This window comes from Bos indicus, chromosome 3, assembly GCF_029378745.1.
Source record: "Bos indicus isolate NIAB-ARS_2022 breed Sahiwal x Tharparkar chromosome 3, NIAB-ARS_B.indTharparkar_mat_pri_1.0, whole genome shotgun sequence".
In the NCBI taxonomy this organism is placed as follows: domain Eukaryota; kingdom Metazoa; phylum Chordata; class Mammalia; order Artiodactyla; family Bovidae; genus Bos; species Bos indicus.
This window is the reverse complement of record NC_091762.1, coordinates 50,299,215-50,320,579: the sequence shown is the minus strand read 5'-3', so window position 1 is coordinate 50,320,579 and position 21,365 is coordinate 50,299,215. Positions and strand designations below refer to the sequence as shown.

The following is a 21,365-nucleotide window of genomic DNA, read 5'->3' as shown; positions in this document are numbered from 1 at the left end:
AGGTGACTGGTACCCTATGTCTTGTTTTAGCAACCGAATACCTACAAGCAACTCTTGTCATCTGATACAGGCTTGACTGACAATCCTGACTGACTCATTGACAATCCTGCAGATAACTTGGAGCCTTTATAACACGCCCTGCTAAAAGCTTTGCTCAAACCAGAACAGATAATGACACTGCCAAGCAGCCCGCAGGCCGCCTGCCCTGACCCAGTGCTCACCTCTGCCTTCATGCAGGACTTTGCTGAAAGGCTTCAGCTGTTTCTCATAGAGGATGGCGGTTTGTGTGTACTGGTGCCGCAGGGCAGTCCACGTTTTTTCTAACCGTGTGATCTGGAAGAAAGAAAACTGTTATAGCTTTGGAAAAAGGCTCTTTTAAAAATTACCTTGGTGCTTAAGTTTTGAAATGAATGACAGATGGACATGATAAAAACTCAAAGCAGTTGAAAGAGTATAGAGAAAAGCTAATCCCTACCCACTCCCTGCTCCATGTTGCTCTCATGACCCATTAGAGACACACACTTTTTAAAATAAATGCATATCATACTATACACATATTTTCCTGTTCCTTGTTTGGAAGTTATTTCACATAAGTACATATAGAACAGCATACAACAGTCTTGTTTTATCTCAAGTGGTCCATTTATGCATAAACCATAGTTTAGCTAATTTCCTATACATAAGAGCTTTAAACATATTTTCCTGTTATAGAATTATCTCAAAGATTTTGCAGATGTGCACAAGAGAATATCTGGAGGATAAATTTCCAGAAGTAGAACTACTGGGTCAAGAAATAAAATCTTGATAGGCATTGCCAACTGTCCTCCAGAGTTTATACTGATGTAAGGATGTAGAATTGTGATTTTAAGCATTTTAATGTTACTTTTAAGTAGTAAAGTCTGAAACATGGAAAATTGCCTAGGCCATGTGATGCCACTGCTCATTTCTTTGGAATCGTTTAGTCCAGACCAACATATGCCACTGACTCTGACTATCCTAATAGTCCCCCATTCACACCCTAAAACCAGCAAGCCTGTGTCTGATATCTTCTACATGAAACAAGGAAGGGGGGGAAGGGAACTAATATTTAGGGAATGAGGGCCAATTCTGTCAGGTATTTGAGGAATTTCATTTAATCCTCACAGTGCTCTATGAGGCAGTATTTTGACTTCATTTTACAGATCAGAAGACAAGAGATTAGATAACTTAGTCAAGTTTCACAGCTAAATGGCAGAGATTCATTTCCTTGGCCTCAAACTCCCTGTGTATTCCAAGAGGAGGGTGAGAAAGGATCACCACCAGCAGGTCTGCTGGGAAGGGGAGGATGTGGCTTATCTTCCTCTGGCCACCCATGATGCCACCATTTCTTCTCATGCCCCCTTCTTCTTCCCTGCCCTGAAGCATCCACCTTCTGAAAGGAGCCCTTGTCTTGGCCCATCTCCTGGATGCGCTCTCTTGATACCAGAAACTGAGAACAGAAGGCAGCACAAATGGCTGTAGTCCAGGGTCAGGTTTAGATGATACACAGAAATGACATGACTCTTGTCTCTGGTTTTTCCTAGGTCTGCCACTCCCTACCCCAAACAGAGCCCTGAGCACTCTGGAGGACTCTGACCCCTCACTGCTGAAGTGTTGCAGATAGGAAGAATATGATGCTGCCGTGGGATGGGGGGACCACCTATAAAGGCATGTTTATGTGCTTTGGGATAAGTCCCTAATTGCTGAGTTTGATGTCATGGACAGCAACCATATTAATGTCACAAATTCCCCTTCACTACTCTCAGAGGAAGCTCTGGGCTGGGAAGCTATACGAATAGCTAACCTATTAGTTCTCAGAATTATAGGCAGTTTTGGATAAGAGGAAATAAACATAATGTAAATTAGAAACAGCCAAATGAAAAATGATAACTCCTGTTAGTATAGTAGAAGTCAGTATATCATGAAAATACAGCTGAACTTGCTTATTTCAAATATTGACCCAAATAATTTCAGTGCATCTAAAGAAATTTGAAAGTTCTTAGAATATTATAATTGGAATTGACCCTTCTCAAAATTTCCTGGTGAAAGCATGAAGCATTTCAGCTTCTTGTTTGAAAGGTGACCTTGGTTTCATATAAGGAAATTATGTTCTTAACATGCAGGATTTCAGAGAATCTGTGGCTGGTTGCAAAATAGCCAAGCTAAATGAGCGGTGGCTTTGGTATTACTCTTGCAGACTGGGTTTGTGGGACTGTGATCTCATACTCAAAGTCACTGAGCATCTACCTCTATGAGGTCCACTTGGCTTCAAAAACAAATTTTCAGTTTCAAACCTCATTCTAAAAACAGACTGTCAAAGCAGATAAATTCAAAGTGCCTGATTTCAGAAACTCTGCTTTAGGGGGTTGTATGGCAAATGAGTCAGGAAGCTGAGTCTTTTAACAGGAGTCTGTTTTAGGTGACCTGAGGAACATACTTTGAGATAAACCACTCTAGGGATCCTCAGAGATCAGCTCCCCAAATGTCTTGGTTTCCCAGTCATAACCCCAAACAGCCCGCCTGCCCAGTGACCCAGATGGAAGCAGTCTTTCTTACACAACACACTTGAGCCAGACTTAATCACCCTAACCGGTTCTTCAGGAACATCTGTTGTTCTTGAGGATGACCCTTATTGTACATCACAGAGAAAGTGTAGGCAGTCAGCGATTATCTGCTGTCTTTAAAAACAGAGCCAGAAACTTGCAACGCTGCTCTTGTTTGCCCCCTAATCAAAGCAGCTTTCACTAAGACACGATTTACCTTTTGCATTGACCAAAGTCACCTGTGGTTTGCCAGGCATGGACTTGAAGACCACTTTGCAGAGCATTAAGTACACACAGGCCCACAGGGCTGCATAAAGCAAGTTGAAATTTACCTGTGGCATTTCCAAGGCCTTCATGATGGCTGAGAAAGAATAGAGGTCCCCCATGGAGTCTTTCAGCTCCACTGCCACCTGGATGATCTTATTGAGGGTGGCTGCTCTGTCCTCCAGACTGCCCGTGCAGCCCAGAATGTCCACTGCGATGCCGATGGCCATCGTGTTGTGTCTGAAAGGAAGGAGATGAGCGATCAGGCCCAGGGCTAATAGGACCAGGAGGAAATGAAACCAAACTGGCCAAGGAAAGGACTGGCTGTGCACCATTTGCCACTGTCTTCCTGAGACACACTGGCAGCTCACACAGTTTGGTTGCTGATTGCAAAGACAGACCACCCCCATCAGAGTGACTGCAGAAGGGCCTCAGTGGGCGTCCTGTGGAGAATCAAAAAGGACAGAAACCCCAGGACATGGCATGTTCAGCCCTGGAGCAAGGGGCATGAAGGGGCCTTCCTGTGCTGAAGCTGCTCAGAAGTGCACGTGGCTCCTTGTCCCTCTCACCATGACAGGTCCACAGAGATGCCAGGTCCCCAACACACTGAGGAATCCTTTGGGAAGTCCCTAAGCCCCCTGGACTGGGGAATGGAAGGGACAGAAAGATGAGATAATATGCTAGATCCAGGAAGACAACATGGATGTGAGAACAAGGGATGAGCTAAGAATAAAGTGGCTTGGGTCAAGGGGCCAGAAAGTGAGTGGGAATGTGGACAAAGACTCAATAGTGAGCTGGCAGGATTTCTCTGTAAGGTCAGACCCTCATAGAAAGAAATCTTGTATCTACCAACAATCCTCCCTTTTCTCATCCTGAATGCCACGGGTCAACTGCGCAGACCCAGAAGACGAAGCAGAGTGGTCTTTTCTGTACAGACAATGGGATGGATATGAATGGGGTCACAGAGAGGTCTCCTCCCTGGTGGCAGCAGTCTGTAAACCTGCCTCTCCCTCCCTCTGTGGCCCAGGAATGAGCATTCCCTACCTTGGGCCAGAGTGAAAGTGAAAGTTGCTCAGTCATGTCTGACTCTTTGCGAACCTATGGACTATACAGTCCATGGAATTCTCCAGGCCAGAATACTGGAGTGGGTAGCTGTTCCCTTCTCCAGGGAATCTTCCCAACCCAGGGATCAAACTCAGGTCTTCTGCATTGCAGGCGGATTCTTTACCAGCTGAGCCACCAGAGTGGCCTTGGGTAAATTTCTCTCCAGGCACTGGTACGAGTGCTGAAGGTGAAGCACTAATTCACAGCTACGGTCGCTACGATATGACTTGCCTCTGAAACTCTGGGGCCACCTTTTCCTAGAAGTTCACAGCTAAGGATGATATTCCACGCTTCCTGTGCTGGCCTCCTCCTCACTCTTCTAAAGCAAAGAGAGGAGTGATTCATCTAGTGGCTAGCACTACCAGTTTCTCCAATGATTTTTAAATCAGTAACAGGCTCTGCTGTCTCTGAGCATTTGCACATGTGGGTGTGCAAGGTGGTTGCTCAAAGCGTGACCTTAGGCTCCACTGCTCCACTCTAAAATGGGAACAAGGGCTGTTGTGAGAAAGACTGTGTGTGCGCGTAAAGATAATTAAAGTGCCTGGCTCAGCAGTACCTAGCAAATAGCAGTTGTTACTACCCTGGTATCTGTGTGCACATTTCTCCCTCTGTATGTTGGTCCCTTTTGCCTATATCTCTTCCCTTTATCTTCTTTTGCTAATTTCCTGTCTTTCTTAATTAATGGATCTTTAAAATAGACTTAAACACATGTATACCTGTGGCGGATTCATTTTGATATTTGGCAAAACTAATACAATTATGTAAAGTTTAAAAATAAAATTAGAAAAAAAAATCAAATAACTGTAACTCTGAAGTACTATGTGAAATATGTTATTATTTTATTATCACATCCACTAAGAATGTAATAAAGGTTTATGTTATTAAAAAAAAAAATAAAATAAAAAACATGCAGAAGGAAGATGGTAGCAGCAAGCAAAGGAGATTGAGGAGGGGCTAGGCAGGGAGAGGTTACATGAGGAGTTTGTGGTGAAACAGAAGCCCAGAGGGAGCATCTGTATAGAGAGGTCAAAGAAGATGAGAGAAAATGAAATTTCAGACTATAAAAGGGGTCTGAAATGTTACTGTCAGGACAAGGTATGACCAATACCTCTTCAAGTCTGTAATGTGCATGTCATGTGTTAATGTTTAAACCACGCTGAAGCCAGATTCTCAAATGATCCTAATAAAGATTTAGCTTTGTTGAAAAAAAAAAATAGACTTAAAGTATATTTTTATTATGTTAAACTTATTGAAGAGTTTTGTTACCCATTTGCAAAGTGTTAAGGTTGAGATGCACATTTTAGCTGTTTAATAGTAAACTAACTTCCTATGTTGCCGTAATTGATTCTTTAGTCAATGTTTTTTCCTATGTTTTAAGGCCCTTAATAAAAGACAGGTTCTCTATTTAAGAACTGGCTTTATATCAACAGTTAATTGGGTAATTATATCCATTCATTCGAACAACATTTGCCTCAAACCTCCTGCACACACCGCCTTGGGAAAAACAGCTCAGCAAGGCAATTGTGTAGCAGAAGCTCCTGAGGTGGGTAGGAGGCACAAAACATTTCAGAAGGACATCCCACTCACTAGCCTTGGAATGGGTGGTGACTGAACTGAAGTTTAAAATGGAGGGTGGTTTACATTAGACTCTCAAACACAAGGCTGTCACCTGATCCTGCAGGACTGCTGTAACCTTAATTTAGTAGATACATTGTAATGGAGAGAACCACTCCCCAGGCCCTAGCAGGTAGATCCTACAGGTCAGCTCTGGATGGCGAACAAAGCAAGGAGCCAGACCCCAGGCAGGCGGCAATCAGGAGGAAGAGGAAATGGATGTAGACAAGAGTGGAAGTCAGAAAATAGCCCAGAGAGAAGCCACAAGCCTGCTGACCTCAGCCTGGGCACCCATAAAGCATGCCCAACACAGCTCATGAAACTGATAAAATAAGGCCTGCAGGGCTTCCCTGGTGGCTCAGTGGTAAAGAATCCACCTGCCAATGCAGGGATCATGAGTTTGATCCCTGGTCTGGGAGGATCCCACACGTTCCAGAGCAACAAAGCCCATGGGCCACAGCTATTGAGCCTGTGCTCTAGAGCCCGTGCTCGGCAACAAGAGAAGCCACTGCATTGAGAAGCCCGCACACTGCAATGAAGAACAGCCTCCGCTCGCCACAACTAGAGAAAGCCTGCACGGCATCGAAGACCCAGCTCCGCCATAAATAAATAAACAAGGCCTGCAGCTGGGGAGCTTTCAGTCTGAAAAGTATCACAGGAGAAACAGGGATGCACGGCAGCACAGCTGGTCTCTGCTGAAATAATGACCACGGACCCAGACCAGGAGGGACGGCAGGCGAGTGGAAATGAGAAGCCAGGCCCTGGGGCATGGGGAGGGAGAGGATGCCTTGGAGAGCAGGGCTGGCATCTAGAAGAGTGAGCAGGGAAAGTAGGGGAATTCAGAAGTCAGACCTACCATTGCCCAAAGACACTGAACAATAAGCTGACAGGCATGCCTGAACAAAGGCAGCAGGCTCGCGTCCTGCCCTCCTGCCTCCCAGAAGTCTTCCATTCGGTGCTGGGTGTTTCCTACGGGAGGCACCTGTGGCAGTGAAACCACAGCAACAGAGGCACTGGAGCCATTTTATTTGCTTCATAGTTGGGTAACCTTGAAAGCAGCTGCTACCAACTCTCCCAGGCCATTTGAAATATAGTGTTTACTTTCTAGGGGCTAGTGGTAGTCTAGGACTGCACTGTCCACAGACCACATGTGGCTATATTTATACTTAAAATGCTGAAGAGTAAAAATAAATTTCATCCTTCAGTTGCCACATTTCAGGTGCTCAGGGGTCACCAGCGGCCAGTGGATGCTGTCAGGAGATTTCTGCCATCAGTGTTGTACTGGACAGCGCTGTGACCCAGAACATCACAGAAAACCATGGGCAGGGGATGATGGTGCTAGGGCTCCGGCTTCTGAAGCATCACTCGCCTCTCCTCAGGAGAAGCCAGGGCCCTGGCTGCCCACTAAAGACCACACGAGTGCTGTGGCAACCAGGAAGCTGGTTGGAAAAACAGAAAACTTCAGATAACAAAGCAGTCTTACCCAAAACAACTATCTTTTCATGTGTATCAAAAAGGCCAACTTCTATGGTAACGTGAGATTCTAGTCTAGTGCTGCTTAAAAACGTGCCTTGCTACTTCTACCTTTCTAGTTTCTAAATATCTGATGTGAGTGGGTTTTAATGGCCAGCCAGGGCCCTGGCTTTCCACGAGAAGAGGGCAGTGATGCTTTAGAGGTCGGGCCTGAGCACCTCATCTCTTGCCCTCTGATCCCCCATTTGTCCACACTTCAAAGAAAACACCGTTCAGACCCTATTCTTCCCAACTTCCCCCACAAACCCCCACTTGATTCCTAAAGCAGACAGAGGGGCTGCAGCTCAGGCTGGAGGGAAGTGGCGTGGCACCCCCGCTCCATCTGCCGCAGCACTGCCCCCACCCCAGGCCAGCAGGGGTGGTGGTGACCTGTGCTCTAGGGCTGAGCCTCTGCCGGCTTCTCCATCTGCCCATGGAGCAGAGTTGCGAACGTGCTATCTGTTCCCTGACTTCCTCTTTGCCACCTGAGCTTCTCCAGGAATTCTCTGGTCACGGCTTCTGGGAAAGGCCTTCAGGGGCCACACTTCCTCGAGTGAGGTGGCCCTGGGCCAGAGGGTACCTGGCGTCTCCCAGCTCTGAAAACTGTAGCTCTGACAGCCTATGGAGTTGAAAGGACCATAAGTACAGAGCAGCACTACTCACCTTTCAATGATGTCCAGGCGCAGTTGGTGACCATAAGGCAAGGTGATGAGCTCCAGCCCTGAGTTCACGCCCATGTTCTTCCTCATCTCTTCCGAGACTTCAAGTATCCTCGCGACCTGTCAAGAACACAGGTTGAAATGAACTGGACCAGGAAGTGGGCTTGCTGCGAACATGGAAAGAAATACACTAAACCGGGACACTGTGGATGCACTTGACTTGTGGCACTTCTTTTTGAGCAGCAGCATCTGAAAATACAGTCTTAATACACTATTTGGAGGCTTTTGATACATATACTGGAATGTAAAACCTGGCAGGAAAATACCTAGATTGGTCTGCAGATTTGGTGTTTCTGCCCAGCCAGAGAACAGTGTGGTTCTTCGAGCTTGTGTCTAACATGGCTGGATCCTGCTGCTAGATTTGCCGCCAACAGCAGGGCTATGTGCGCACGGAGCAGACTGATCCCCGGCAGTGGAAAAGTGGAGCTGCGTCCAAGTGCCACTCTGCTGCAGGCTCTGCCGTTTATGTTCTCGCTTAACAGCAGGGCTGGCTCCTACTACCCGTAATCACGCCTCTCCTGGGCTCAGTAAACGCACTGTACATCTGGAAACTATTAGAAACATGTACGGCTATGTGAAACCTGAGGTCTCAAACACACCCACTTCTCCCCCTGAGAGGTCTTCCTTAAAGAAAATCTGGTTTGTTTGTCCCAGTCAGCACTCCCCATCTCAGTTCCAGTGTGTGATCACAGCTTATTGGAATCAGGTATTAGTTAACCACTTATAGTTATTACATTACTTCCAAATGCTACAGCTGAGTCAGGGCATCTCTAAAACGGGGCTGGTGACACTCACAGAGCACTGATATGTTGATACTAACAGTGCAATGAGCAGATGTGTGTGTGTGCTAAGTCGCTTCAATTGTGTCCGACTGCAACCCTATGGACTGGAGCCTGCCAGGCTGTCCATGGGATTCTCCAGGAAAGAATCCTGGAGTGGGTTGCCATGCCCTCCTCCAGGGGATTTTCCCATTGAACCCACATCTCCTGTGGCTTCTGCATTGCAGGCAGATTCTTGACTGCTAAAACACCAGGGGAGGTCCAACTAGCAGATATAATGGGTCAAACCATCCCTGGACATGTGGCAGACACAGGACAATTCCTTTCCTCGTTCCTGTGGAGTTGTTCTCCACGATAATTATCCTGAGCATATGAACAGTCCAGGTGTCTTCATAACAGTCCACCAAAAACATCTGGCAGTTTAGCTGATATTAACCTTGACCTTTAACTTCTGTAGTTGAGCAAAGGCACCACCATCAGTCCTGGGGATGAGCTGTCCAGTGCAGACTCCAGAATAAGATGCAGGATTCATCTGCTCTCGGCCTCAGTTTCCCCTTCTCTAAAACAACTGCTGAGTTTACCTTCCTCAAGGACTTTGCCAAGGATCAAATGACCCTAAAACCCGAGCTATTTACAAAGCTAAGTTATGAATCACTGGCCATGTGGAAGGGGGAAGAATTCTGGCCCGATCTCTGGAAAGAGATTTACGCCTTGACCATGACAAGGCAGCCGAGATGGACACCCTGGTCACCTGCAGTCACACACTCTTTGCTTGTTTAGACATCTGCCCTGTCAGAGGCTCCAAACCTAACACATTCAGTCCACACACACTCTGTAATAGTCACAGGCTTGTCGTTGATTCGCTTTTATTCTGGAAGCTGTATTCCCCTCTTGCCTGTTTTCCTTCAGTGTAAACATGCAGTCCCCTGGTCACTTTCCTGACGTATTATCAGGAAAAGCCAACACCTGGTTGCCCCAAGGCTGAGCTCTGGGACAAGGGGTCCTGAGGTCACAGAGCAGCCTGGATTAGGGCTCCTGGGAAAGCCTGGGGCCATGATGCTCAGAGAGGGAGAGGAAGGATGAGCACTTCTAGAGGATTCACTCTGAGCTGGACCCGGCGGGGCAGAATGACACCCGTCCTCATGAGACCCGGCTGCCTTCTGCTCTCCTGATCTTAGCCATCCTGGCTCTGCAGGGTCTCTTAGTTTTGTCCGCTCTTCATCCGACTGCCTGGGGAATGGCTGTGGTGACCCAGTGGAGCCCCGACAGGAGCCTGGCTGGCCTTCTTCCCAGCTGCCAGGAACCATCTACCGAGAAATGAGGTCGCCGTCTCGGTTGCCCTCCGTAGAGGACTCTGATGGGCACTCTGCACTTATGGGCCTGTCTCCCTCACTGAACTGCAGAGTGCCCTGAAGGAAGCAACCTGGAAGGAGCCCAGAAGTAGAGATTTAAAAACAAAGACAGACAGATTTGCCAGGCCCTCCCCCTACAGACCCCATTTCCCTCACTACCCTTCCAGAGTGAATCCTTCATAAACATAAAATCTCCCATGGTTCCGGGCCTCTCAGTCTCTGCAAGTGTGTGCTGCCTGCCACCTGGAAGATGCTTTTGTGTTCTGCATCACCAACTCCTATTCAGCCTTCAAAGCTTGTCTCAGAAATCCCCACCCTGACCCCTCCCTCCACTATGTTTGAGACGGTACCTTGGAGGCCCTGCAGAGCATTTCCCACCTGGACCGTGGTCCGAATTCTATGTCACTGTCGCTCCTGCCTCTCCCACCATGACCTGGCCTGACCTGACCTGGCCCACAGTTGGTGTTCAATCAAGGCTCAATACATAACACTAGGGAACCGTCACTCAGCCTGTCTGGGGCAGGCACTGTATGAGGGCTTTAGTCTTCACAAGCACCTGGACTGTGGTGCTCTTCTCCCTTTAGAAACTCAGAGGCGGCGGGCGGGGGGTCGGGGGGGAGGTTAGACTCAGGTAGCTCACCCCCAGAGGCCAGGCCCTTGGCCACTGGGCCCGTCTCCTTCTAGCTTCTGCAGAGACAAGTGGGTAAAGCAGAGCGTTACCCATTCACAGGGTGGGAGCGGCTCAGTGGACGCCCACCCAGCCCCAGCCTGCGAAGGGGTTTGCCCTGCTGCCTCCAGGCATTCAGGACCACCCACAGCCCCCACAGGCTGGGCTCTGGGCACAGGTGGGAACCAGCATTTGGGCCCTGGATGCTGCCCAGGCCAGCTCTAGGCTTCCGGGTGGGCTGGTCTGGTTGCAGTTAGAGTCAGTTAGGTGACAACAGCCTTTGTTTTACTTCTTAAGAGATGCTTGCTGTTCCTGCTCTGTTGGCAAAGCCCCGCAGTCAGTAGTTCAGGAAGAGGATAAGGAAATGAGGGCGGAAGGAAGACGAAACAGCCCCGCCCTGGGGACTAGGGGTGGGCTCATCGTCAGGGGGCTCCCACTCAGGTCTCTGCCTCACTGCCTGGGGGCTCCACCCAGCGCCTCTTCCAGGGGGGCCTAAAGGCATACGGGGGGGAGTGGGACCCCCACCAGGAGGACAGAATGCAGACAGAGAAACAGAACAAAGAGGAGGCTACACATTCCTTCAGCTGAGAACAGACTGCCAAGGCAGTGGGAAGGTTCCAGACTCCTGTGAAGAGCAGTCGGGCCTCTCACCTCCTCCTAGACTACTACCAAGTCCTGCCTGAGAACACAGCGGGGAAGCATTCATTTACTCCCAGAAATTAGGCTGTTCTGTAAACCCAGAGCCATGTTCCCACAAGGAGCTTCCTCCACCGAGAACTCAAACAGGTTCACACCAGGCTCCTGGCCTGCTGGTGTGGTTCTGCTGTCTCAGACCCAGGGCCTATTCATACCAACTAGAACAGGAGACTAAATCCTCTTCCTGTCCAAACAGGTTTAGCTCCCTCTGAATGAGATAAGGTCTTAACAAGGAAAATTATCTGACCACTTGGGGCCCTGCCCAAGGACACCCAGTGAACCACACAGACAGTCCTTGTTCCTCCAACACAGCCCCATTCCTGGCAGCCCCTCGGCTGTTTGCCCCGAAACAGCCAGCGCCTGCTTAATATTCCTTAAGACAGCTTTGGGAGGTCCCATGCGCCCTGTGAGCCTCCATCAACCGAGGAACTCCCTGGGGAATGCTTGGAGATTAGATTTCCTGCCATGATTCATGACCCAGGAAATTTATTTAGGAAAACCAGTTCCTCAATAAGCCCTGACCTTTGAAGCTAATTGACTTCACTGAGCTACAAATGAAAAAGGGCTTTAAATCTAAGGCCTCATCTGTTGCTCAAATGAAGGGATCTGTCTCCTTATATTGAGGGGTGGGCTGAGCACACCCCAGCCTTAAACGCTTGCTTTCGAGAAATTACTCTCTGAAGGATGAGGTTGTCTTGGGGCCAGCTATGAACAAAAGCCACCCATATCTAAAAGAAATGCATCAAAAATGATAATTTTTTAAAAAATGATGATGTAAACAGAGGTTTATATAGTCACATGGAAAGATAGTCATGCTATATTGTTCCATGAAAGACAAAAAAGGTTTGAAGTGGTATGCATAGGCCTGTGGCATTTCTGTGGTAAACAAATAGATATGCGTGCAATTATTTACACATCTATTGGCGGAACAAATGTTAACAACGGTGATCACCAAGAAACTGGATTTTGTGTGGTTTTCATTTTTTTTCTCCTAATCTGTATTGTGTAACTTTTCTAAAATGATATCTTTTATAATTGTTTTATATTTTTTCTCAACTGAGCAAGTAACTTTAAAAATTTTACCCTAAAGACCATTTTCATAACAATAAAAATAAATATATAATGTACATATGTGGCATATAATGAAATAAAAACCACGAAGGCTCTGCTACTCCAGAAACTCCATTTTCATCTACAATCTACTCTTCTTTGGACTTGACTTCACCAGTTCTGATGGAGTTCAGGCAGGGGGAGAATTGAAAATCCACACGAGCTGGGAGAAGGGCACGGCAGGGGTTGGGGGAGGAGAGCAGGGTCCTGGGTGGCCCTGTATCCTTCTGTCCCAGGTGAATTTCACAAGCTTCCTGCCTGGGCAAGGGTTGTCACAGCCTGGGTTCCCACCCCTTCAATAAATCCCACACCCAGGTCATCATCTCCATTGTCCTATGAGCAAACAAGCCACAAGGTAAGGCAGAATGAGGCCCAGACAGAACCGCCTTTCAAGCATCTGGAAATTCCTCCGGCACCTACCTTGCAGTCCACGCTGAGCAAGTGCTGGGCAATGACCTTGGGGTCACTGTTGGTGAACAGTTCTTTTGCACGTTTCAGCATCGAAGTTTCCAGGGGCTTGTTCTCAGGAGGAAGCAGCTTCGACTCAAAGTCATTGGGCTTGAACGAAGAGGTGGTCTCTAGGAGGGGCATCACAAATGTGTCCTGGTCCTCCCCCACTGTGTCCCCTGGGGCTGGCGGCGGCTTCCAAGGCCTTGTCCTATCATCATCATCAAGGATCAAGTAGCTGGTGTCAGAGTTCCGGGTGCCCAGCCCCCCATTCTGCTTGGCTGTCAGCAACTCCACGTAGCTGTCCTGGGCACAGAAGGGCAGCCTAGATGCCCCATCATAGCTGGCCGCCAAGGCTGGGTTCAGTTCGCAGTAGTTGGCTTCAGAGTTGAGCCAGATAGATGGGGACGGGGGAGCTTTGAGCAGGGGTGCCTTGCAGGGCTTGGGGGGCGGCTTGGGGCATAGCTGGCTGTCTGAGCCCCTCAGCGCCTCCCCTGGCCTAGCGTCTGAGGAGACCCTCCGCACCACAGCTGGACTCAGAGTGGGCTCGCTGCCCGTCCTGAACACTGGTGAGTTTGGGCAGGGGCTTGTGCCCACACTTGGGGACTGAGGAGTCAGCTTACCGCCTGTGGAGGATAACAGAGGGTCAGAAAAAGCTCAGCTGTGAGGAAAACACAAAACAGACAAAATTAGAGTGACAGCTTCTGGCCCTCAATTCATACTCTAGGGCTTTGATTTTTACCCACAAAAGACCAGCCAGTATGACCACTGCAGGTCTGGTCTAGAGCAGTCAAGAGCATCTCAAGGGCATAGGTGGCCCCATGCCACTTCTTGGGGAATTCTAAATCCTGGTGACTACCCACAGCTGGGCAGCAATGCCATTTTATGGTCACAGAAGGTTATACAGTCAAAACAGGGAAATACATAGAGCTTGGAGGGTGGTGAGTAATCTAACCTTACCCTAAGAAACATGTCTTTAGTCACATAGTATAAAAGGGGGAGGGGTCTGAGTCACTCTCAAAGCCAGAGTGGATCCTGCCAGCTTTAAGGAAGAGACAGAGACACATGGGGAAGGGAGAAAAAGATGCTGAGAAAACCCACTTTCAAACAGTTTATGAAGGGGTGACAGGAAAAATCATCCTGTGGTTCCCCAAGGAAGGTCCATTACAAAAATAATGAAAAACAATCCCATTGCCTATTAACACAATTGCTTACCTGGTTCCCCCACATCCCACACCATCTCACTCTTCCAGCTGTGACAGCAGAATGGAGAGGAGGCGGGGTTTCTACCAGGAACCCCTGGACTGACCCATTCACCCTCTCCCCAGGGAGGAGACTAAGGGGAAGGCACGTTTGTCATGATGACCACCAGTTTGCAGTTGGGCTCAGAGTCAGGAAACCTAGGTTCAAAGGCTGGCTTCACCACTTACTAGACAGATGCATCTACAGGTCAATTATATCCATGCCTCAGTCTCCTCACCAAAAAGAGGATAACCATGCTCACCTTTAAGGCTTCTTATGAGGCTTAAAAGCTAGCACACATTAAGCATCCAGGCTCTCCTGTGGCTCAGATGGTAAAGAATCTGCCTGCAATGCTGGAGACCTGGGTTTGATCCCTGGGCTGGGAAGATACCCTGGAGAAGGAGATGGCAACCCACTCCGGTATTTTGCCTGGAGAATTCCATGGACAGAGGAATCTGGTCCATGGGCTCACAAAGAATTGGACACGACTGAGTGACTAACACACACACACACACAGAGTACATGGAGTTGCAAAGAGTCGGACACAACTGAGTAACACACACACACACACACACACACACAGCATCCAGCTCAGTGATTTGCATCTGGATACAGTTCTATGAACCCCTCAGCCTCCAGATGTGGAGTCTTATGTCTTTCCCAAATTAGGTGACCAGAAGGAGCAGGGGAGACAGCCTGCAGAAAATCAGGGGAACACCATCACCCTCCTCCCCCCAAATTCCCAAAGACTTACCAATTGGCAGGTAACTTTCTGACTGGTGGGCTTTGAGGGACAAGGCTCTTCTGTCCTGCATGTGATCCAGGCAGGCTGGCTGGCTCCCACTCTTCTCTTTATTTCTGAAGCAAAAGACAAATAGGGCAGAAACATGTCATTAAATTGTAAAACCTTTAGGCAACATCATGGAAAGTTTAAAAAAAGAAAAAGACTGCTCAGAATGAGAGCACTCCCATATAGCCTAAGAGTAAAGGAATGTTGGCTGGAGGAGGAAATCACTGATGGGGGTGATTAGTACATGACTGTGCCATGGACTCCTTGCCGTGTCCCCAGGACCCATCCAGTTAGATCCCCGGCTGCTGCTTCTGAGTCTTTCCATCCTGTTAAGCAGAGCAGGGTAAAGGCTTCAAGATACTCTCAGGAAAATCTGATAAGCTGGAATGTGTACTTTCAACAGCGCCTAAAATTACTTACAGACCCAGGAGGAATGACTTGTATAACTAACACGTGTTTTCCACCAAGCCTTTCAGTGTCACAGTTAGGAAGGAGGCTGTGGGGCAGTTTCCAGTGGAAAGTTCAGTGTCCCCCAAATAACCTGCAGGATTGCCCAGGGAGGCTGTCATACCCATTCAGAAGGACCCCACTGGGGGATCCCCTGGCCAGCCTCCTTGGGCTGAGTCAGGGAAAGGGCCGTGGGGTCATCAAGCAAGCTGGGAGGCACAGGACACAGCATCACAGGGAAAGTAGACCCTAACAACACGATTCACCAGCATGGCTCTGCCCCTTGCCAGTTCAGACTGGCAGTTTCTCTGATTGGGAAGCACAGAGCACAGCAGCGCAGGGCAAGCAGGCCCAGCAGACCCTAGTGACACAGTTCGCCAGCATGGCTCTAACTCTGCCCGTTCAGATCAGGAATTACTCTAATAAGCACCAAAGAACAGAATCTCCCGTTAGCTAAAACAGAAAGCACTTCACCAGTCGAGTGGTAATGAACTTTATTAGTCACCACCCCCAACCCCCAAACTTATGTTACAGAAATTGTGAAAGTTCTTTCCTACCTTTGCAGACAACCAGAGGGGAAAAAAAAAAAACAAAAAACAAAACAAAACCAAACAGCCCCCAAACTCCAGCAACCCCTCAGAGATAAGGCTGGGCAGAGGGCAAATTCCAAAAGACAGTGGCTTCAGTGAAGCGATATTTAAGCAGTGATCCCCACCAGCAGTCAGACTCCGTGGTCATACACTGGCCTGGAATGTAACCTGGCCAAGCGCACACCTTTTTTGGGGGGTGGGGGCAACCATCTGGCCTGACGTCAGGGAATGTGGGGAGCCACTGGCGGGCGGAGGGGCAGGGCTTCCAGCCTCTTCCGTGTTGAGTCCACCCCACCCCCACATCTAGGTCTTTCTGGACCTGCAGCCTATGCCAAGTGTGATAAGGCTTAGCAAGCTCTGCTTTCAAAGAGCAATCCCCAAGAGTGGCTCTGTTAGCTTTGTGTTATCAACAAGGAGACTTTCTAAGCTTTTCTTTCATTTTTATCTTAAAAATTTTTTTTTGTATTTTAAATTCAGGTTGTTGAGGGTAGACCAAGGGGCCTTCCTTCCCAGCACTGTTCCTAGCAGGGGTTCTGCGGGTCACTCTGGCTCTGTTCACATTAACTCCCTACTCATTAGTTGATCAACCAACCCCTAACTCCCAAAAGAACAGAAGATAGTGTTTTAATATTAGGCTGGTACAAAAGTAATTGTAACTTTGGACTATGAATTTTAAATCTTATAACTAGGCTCAAACACATCTTTATTAATCAAAATACAAACCATTACAATCAACATGTTTCTTTGCCAAGGAGAAATAAGTTTGTTTATTCCTGTAGCATAAAAATCCATGCTTTGAGATTCAATGAACTCTTTTGGAAAGCATTTTCTGCCTCCTGCTGGATGTGGAAGCATTTTCCCTGCGAAAAGTTGTTGAGATAATTGAAGAAGCAGTAGTCGGTTGGTGAGAGGTCAGGTGAATATGGTGGATGAGACAAAACTCTGCAGCCCAATTCGTTCAACTTTTGAAGTGTTGGTTGTGTGACATATGGTCAGGTGGTGTGGAGAAAAATTGGGCCCTTTCTGATGACCAATGCAGCTTCCCTGGTGGTTAAAGCGTCTGCCTGCAATGCGGGAGACCCAGGTTCAATCCTTGGGTTAGGAAGATCCCCTGGAGAAGGAAATGGCAACCCACTCCAGCGTTCTTGCCTGGAGAATCCCATGGATGGAGGAGCCTGGTGGGCTACAGTCCACGGGGTCGCAAAGAGTCAGACACGAGTGAGTGACTTCACTTTCACTTTTGATGACCAATGCCGGCTGCAGCTGTTGCAGTTTTTGGTTCATCTCATTGATTTGCTGAGCTTCCTTCTCAGATGTAATGGTTTCACTGGGATTCAGAAAGTTGTTACGGAACAGACTGGCAGCAGACCACCAAACAGTGACCATGACCGTTTTTTGGTGCAAGTCTGGCTTTGGGAAATGCTTTGGAGTTTCTATTCGGTCCAACCGCTGAGCTGGTTGTCGTCAGCTGTTGTATATAATCCACTTTTTGTCGTGCGTCACAATCAGATTGAGAAATGGTTCATTGTGGTTGCATAGAGTAAGAGAAGATGACACTTCAAAACGACAGTTTTTTAAATTTGTGGTCAGTTCATGAGGTATCCACTTATCAAGTTTTTTCATCTTTCCAGTTTGTTTCAAGTGCGGAACCACCATAGCATGAGTTCTTTGGCAACTTCCCATTTGGTTGTAAGAGGAGCTTCAAAGATGCTCTCAGATGATTGTCGTCAACTTTGAATGGCCGGCCACTATGCTCCTCATCTTCAAGGCTCTCATCTCCTTTGCAAAACTTCTTGAACCACCACTGCATTGTACAGTCATTCAAAGTTCCTGGGCCAAATACATTGTTGATGTTGCAAGTTGTCTCTGCTTTTGACCCATTTTGAACTCGAATAAGAAAATCATTTGAATTTGCTTTTTTTCTAACATCATTTCCATAGTCTAAAATAAATATAATGCACAGCGTCTTGCCAACTTTTCTTTCTTGGCAACTAGATAACACGCTCAAGGACTCCTCACTGCCTGAGAGACAAGTCCAGTATTAACCTAGGGCACATCACTTGTAATTGACGGTGGGGCTAGCCCAGCACTCAGTTCTCTGAACTCTTCTCTCCAAGATCCCCCAAGGGTCAGCCTGCAGCCCCCAGGCTCTCAGAATCTTCTGTCTTAGGAATCTCATCTCTTCTGACCTAGTCAATCACCCTTTCTGTGTGGACCAAGTCCTCATCTAAGCTTTCAGGACTAACTTCGCTCCCTAACTCCAGAGCTGTTGCTGGACACTGGCCCTTTGCAAGCCCAAAGTCGCACCTCAGATGGAGCAACTGGTTTTCCTCCAAAGTCTACCCACTCTGGTCCCTCCTTTGGTATCTGACTTGCCCGTCTCCACCTCCCCACAAGCAGAAGTGTCAGGAAGCCTGGTTCTGAGCCTCCTGACTTTCCTCGCTACTCCATCTGCATAGCCTGATCCTTCATAGCTCACTAGCTGCCTTCCTGCTCCTCTCCCCTCTCACCCTTCTTGCACATCACCATTCCGTCTTGTTCTTAGGACACTCCATTCCCTATGTTAAGTCTTTGAGGCACCTCAAAGTCTGGCACGAAAGCCTCCCTGATCTGGTGGGGTCAGCTCCCTAAACCTCCCTCTGTCAGCCCCCTGCGTGGACACACCCTTTGTTCCAGTTCCTCCAGTTTCCACACTCTGAGCCACGCTTGCCCTTTTCTAACTCTGCAACTCAGGCTCTGTCTGAGCCCCCTCCCTCCAGGGGGACACCCTCCCCTCTGCAGCATCTATCCAAATGTCCCCTAGCTTTCAGACCAGCCGGAATCCGTACCTCCTTCACAAGGTCTCTCCTGGTCAGCCTTCCCCTTCCTCAGCAACAGCACCATTTTTTTTATTTTTTTTGGCACCAACTCAACTGGCAACTGAGCTTCCCAAGTAGCACTAGAATAAAGAACCCACCTGCCTCAGGAGACCTAAGACACGCAGGCTCGATCCTGGATTGGAAAGATCCCCTGGAGGAGGGCATGGCAACCCACTCCAGTATTCTTGCCTGGAGAATCCCGTGGACAGAGCAAGCTGAAGGGCCAGTCCATGGGGTCATAAAGAGCCGGACACGACTGAAGCGACAGCACAACTGGGAACTGTGCAATGCCCTGTGTCAGCGATTCCAGCGCCACTTGGAGTTCCACTAACATCTTTCATTGTTCCTCTGCTCCTATGGGAAGCTCGTCTGCTGAGCAGAGCTGGGCCCTGGCCAGGTGAGTGCCCCCATGGTCCCAACACCACCCGAGGAGGCCCTGACTCACCTGAGGAGGTTGCCCCTGGGCAAGCCCTGCTCTCGGGCCTGGGTTCCGCCCACAGTGAGGCTCAGCCTCTTGGCCGCGTCCGGCCTCCCCTCAGTGAGGCTGCCCTCGTGGGCCCGGTCTGGGGAGGAGGCTCCGTAGCGCTCCTCCAGGCAACGCAGGGGCACCGTCCTGTTGATGGGCTGGAAGATGATGGCTCCGCTCTGCTGCGAGATGGGCCGCCGGTTGCCCACATAGCAGCGTACCAGGCCAGGGATGGAGTCGAAGCTCTCCATCTCAAACTGGTACTGCACGCGGCTGTAGGCCTCGCTGAGCCGCACCACCGTCCGGCGGATCTTGAAGTGCTGAGGGAGGTTCTTCCACTGGCAGGTCAGGACGAAGTCTCCCGGGCTGGACAGAGAATCACGAACCAGGAAGTCACCATCTCGCTGCATGAGGTTTTCTGACACCTTTGGGACAGAACGGCGAGTGAGGAACAGGCAAGGCAAGCTTAGCTGCACTACGGACAAGGCTATAATGTCTCCTCTTCCTCGGTCGGCTCTTTATTTTGTCAAATTCTGAGAAGATTCATTCACTTATGAACTATTTGTTGATCACCTACTGTGTGGCATCACCGACTCAATGGACATGAGTTTGAACAAGCTCGGGGAGATGGTGAAGGACAGGTAAGCTTGGCGTGCTGCAGTCTATGGGGTTGCAGGGTCGGACATGACTGAACAGCAACACTGTGTGCCAAGTACTGCTGTAGGCACTGCATTTATATAGTGAATGAAGCTGAGCCTCCACTGGCTCAGAGCTTCTGTTTTCACTGGAGAGCTTCTATTCTAGTAGGACAAAAAAGGAACAGGTATGCCATGTCAGATGTTGTAAAGTTAAGGAAAAAGTAAATTGGGATGGGGGCTGACCTTTTAAATATGGTGGTTAGGAGGGTATCAGGAGAAGATGACATCTATGCAGACCTGAAGGATGTGAAGTGATAAAACTAAATTTGTGTCTGGTGGGTCTGATTCTTTCTCTCCCTGCAACACCTGGAGGAGGATGTTGGTTGTCATCTATGGGTCATCCTCAGAGCCCTCTCCAAAGGAACCCCTCTCCAGGCCTGGTGGGTGGGGAGGAGGAGGGTCTGCATGCAGGTGGAAGCCAGGGACAGTAGAACTAGACCTCTGAGGGTGGCTCTGGGCACAACGATTATTCTGTGGGCCTGGAACAAAGTGGCCAGTCTCTCATCCCACAGAGTTATTGGGAAGGTTATATATTTGTATACATAATATACGAGGCATCCCTGGTGGCTCAGTTGGTAAAGAATCTGCCTGCAATTCAGGTGACCTAGGTTTGATCCCTGGGTTGGGAAGATCCCCTTGAGGAGGGCATGGCTACCCACTCCAGTATTCTTGCCTGGAGAATCCCCACAGACAGAGAAGCCTGGCAGGCTACAGTCCATGGCTTCGCAAAGAGTTGGATACGACTTAGCAACTAAACCACTGCCACATAATATACACAAAGCACTAGCACAGAGACTGGAACATAGTAGATGTTAAAAAAATCATTAGCTATAAGGATACTGAAGTTGGTAACAAAAGGAGAATTTAAACTGTGTCATAGAATGGTTGTTCCCATAGCTAGTCTGCCTGGGTTTGCATTCTGGCTCTTCTGTGAGACAAGTTACGTGTACAAGTTACACTCCATTACATCATCTGTAAACCAGGATAATATCTCCTACAGAGTAGCTATAAAAATTTAAAGGAGTAAAGTGTTAACTATGTATGTGTTAGTCAGAGTCGTGTCTGACTCTCTGCAATCCCATGGACGATATAGCCTGCCAGGCTCCTCTGTCCATGGGATTCTCTAGTTAAGAATGCTGGGGTGAGTAACCATTCCCTTCTCCAGGAGATCTTCCCAATGCAGGGATCGAACTCAGGTCTCCTGCATTGCAGGTGGCTTCTTTACCATCTGAGCCACCAGCGAAGCCCTTCAGAGTTAACTACAACGATCATTATTATCGTTACAGTCTTTAGATATACAATCTAGATGATGTATAGCTGAAAATTTATCCTCATGGCAAGTGGGAAACAAATTTTATGATTATGATAAGGAGAATGATGGTGATGACAGATATCAGATTTATAAACTTTGACAAGTTTTCCAGGACCTGCCAACATTTGATCAGCTAG

The 21,365-nt window shown here is 48.4% G+C and overlaps 1 protein-coding gene across 3 annotated transcripts in view; it reads right to left on the bottom strand.

The window, feature by feature from the left end:
• BCAR3 (BCAR3 adaptor protein, NSP family member) overlaps nucleotides 1-21,365 on the bottom strand; it is a 153,637-nt gene that overhangs the window by 6,971 nt on the left and 125,301 nt on the right. For all 3 annotated transcript variants that reach the window (XM_070786078.1, XM_070786077.1, XM_019957033.2), the window contains 6 exons: nucleotides 19,198-19,643; nucleotides 14,822-14,925; nucleotides 12,799-13,451; nucleotides 7,719-7,834; nucleotides 2,894-3,065; nucleotides 222-333 (listed from right to left, as the gene is read on the bottom strand). In XM_070786078.1, the coding sequence (XP_070642179.1) occupies nucleotides 222-333; nucleotides 2,894-3,065; nucleotides 7,719-7,834; nucleotides 12,799-13,451; nucleotides 14,822-14,925; nucleotides 19,198-19,643 (1,603 nt within the window). The remainder of the gene's footprint in view (nucleotides 1-221; nucleotides 334-2,893; nucleotides 3,066-7,718; nucleotides 7,835-12,798; nucleotides 13,452-14,821; nucleotides 14,926-19,197; nucleotides 19,644-21,365) is intronic.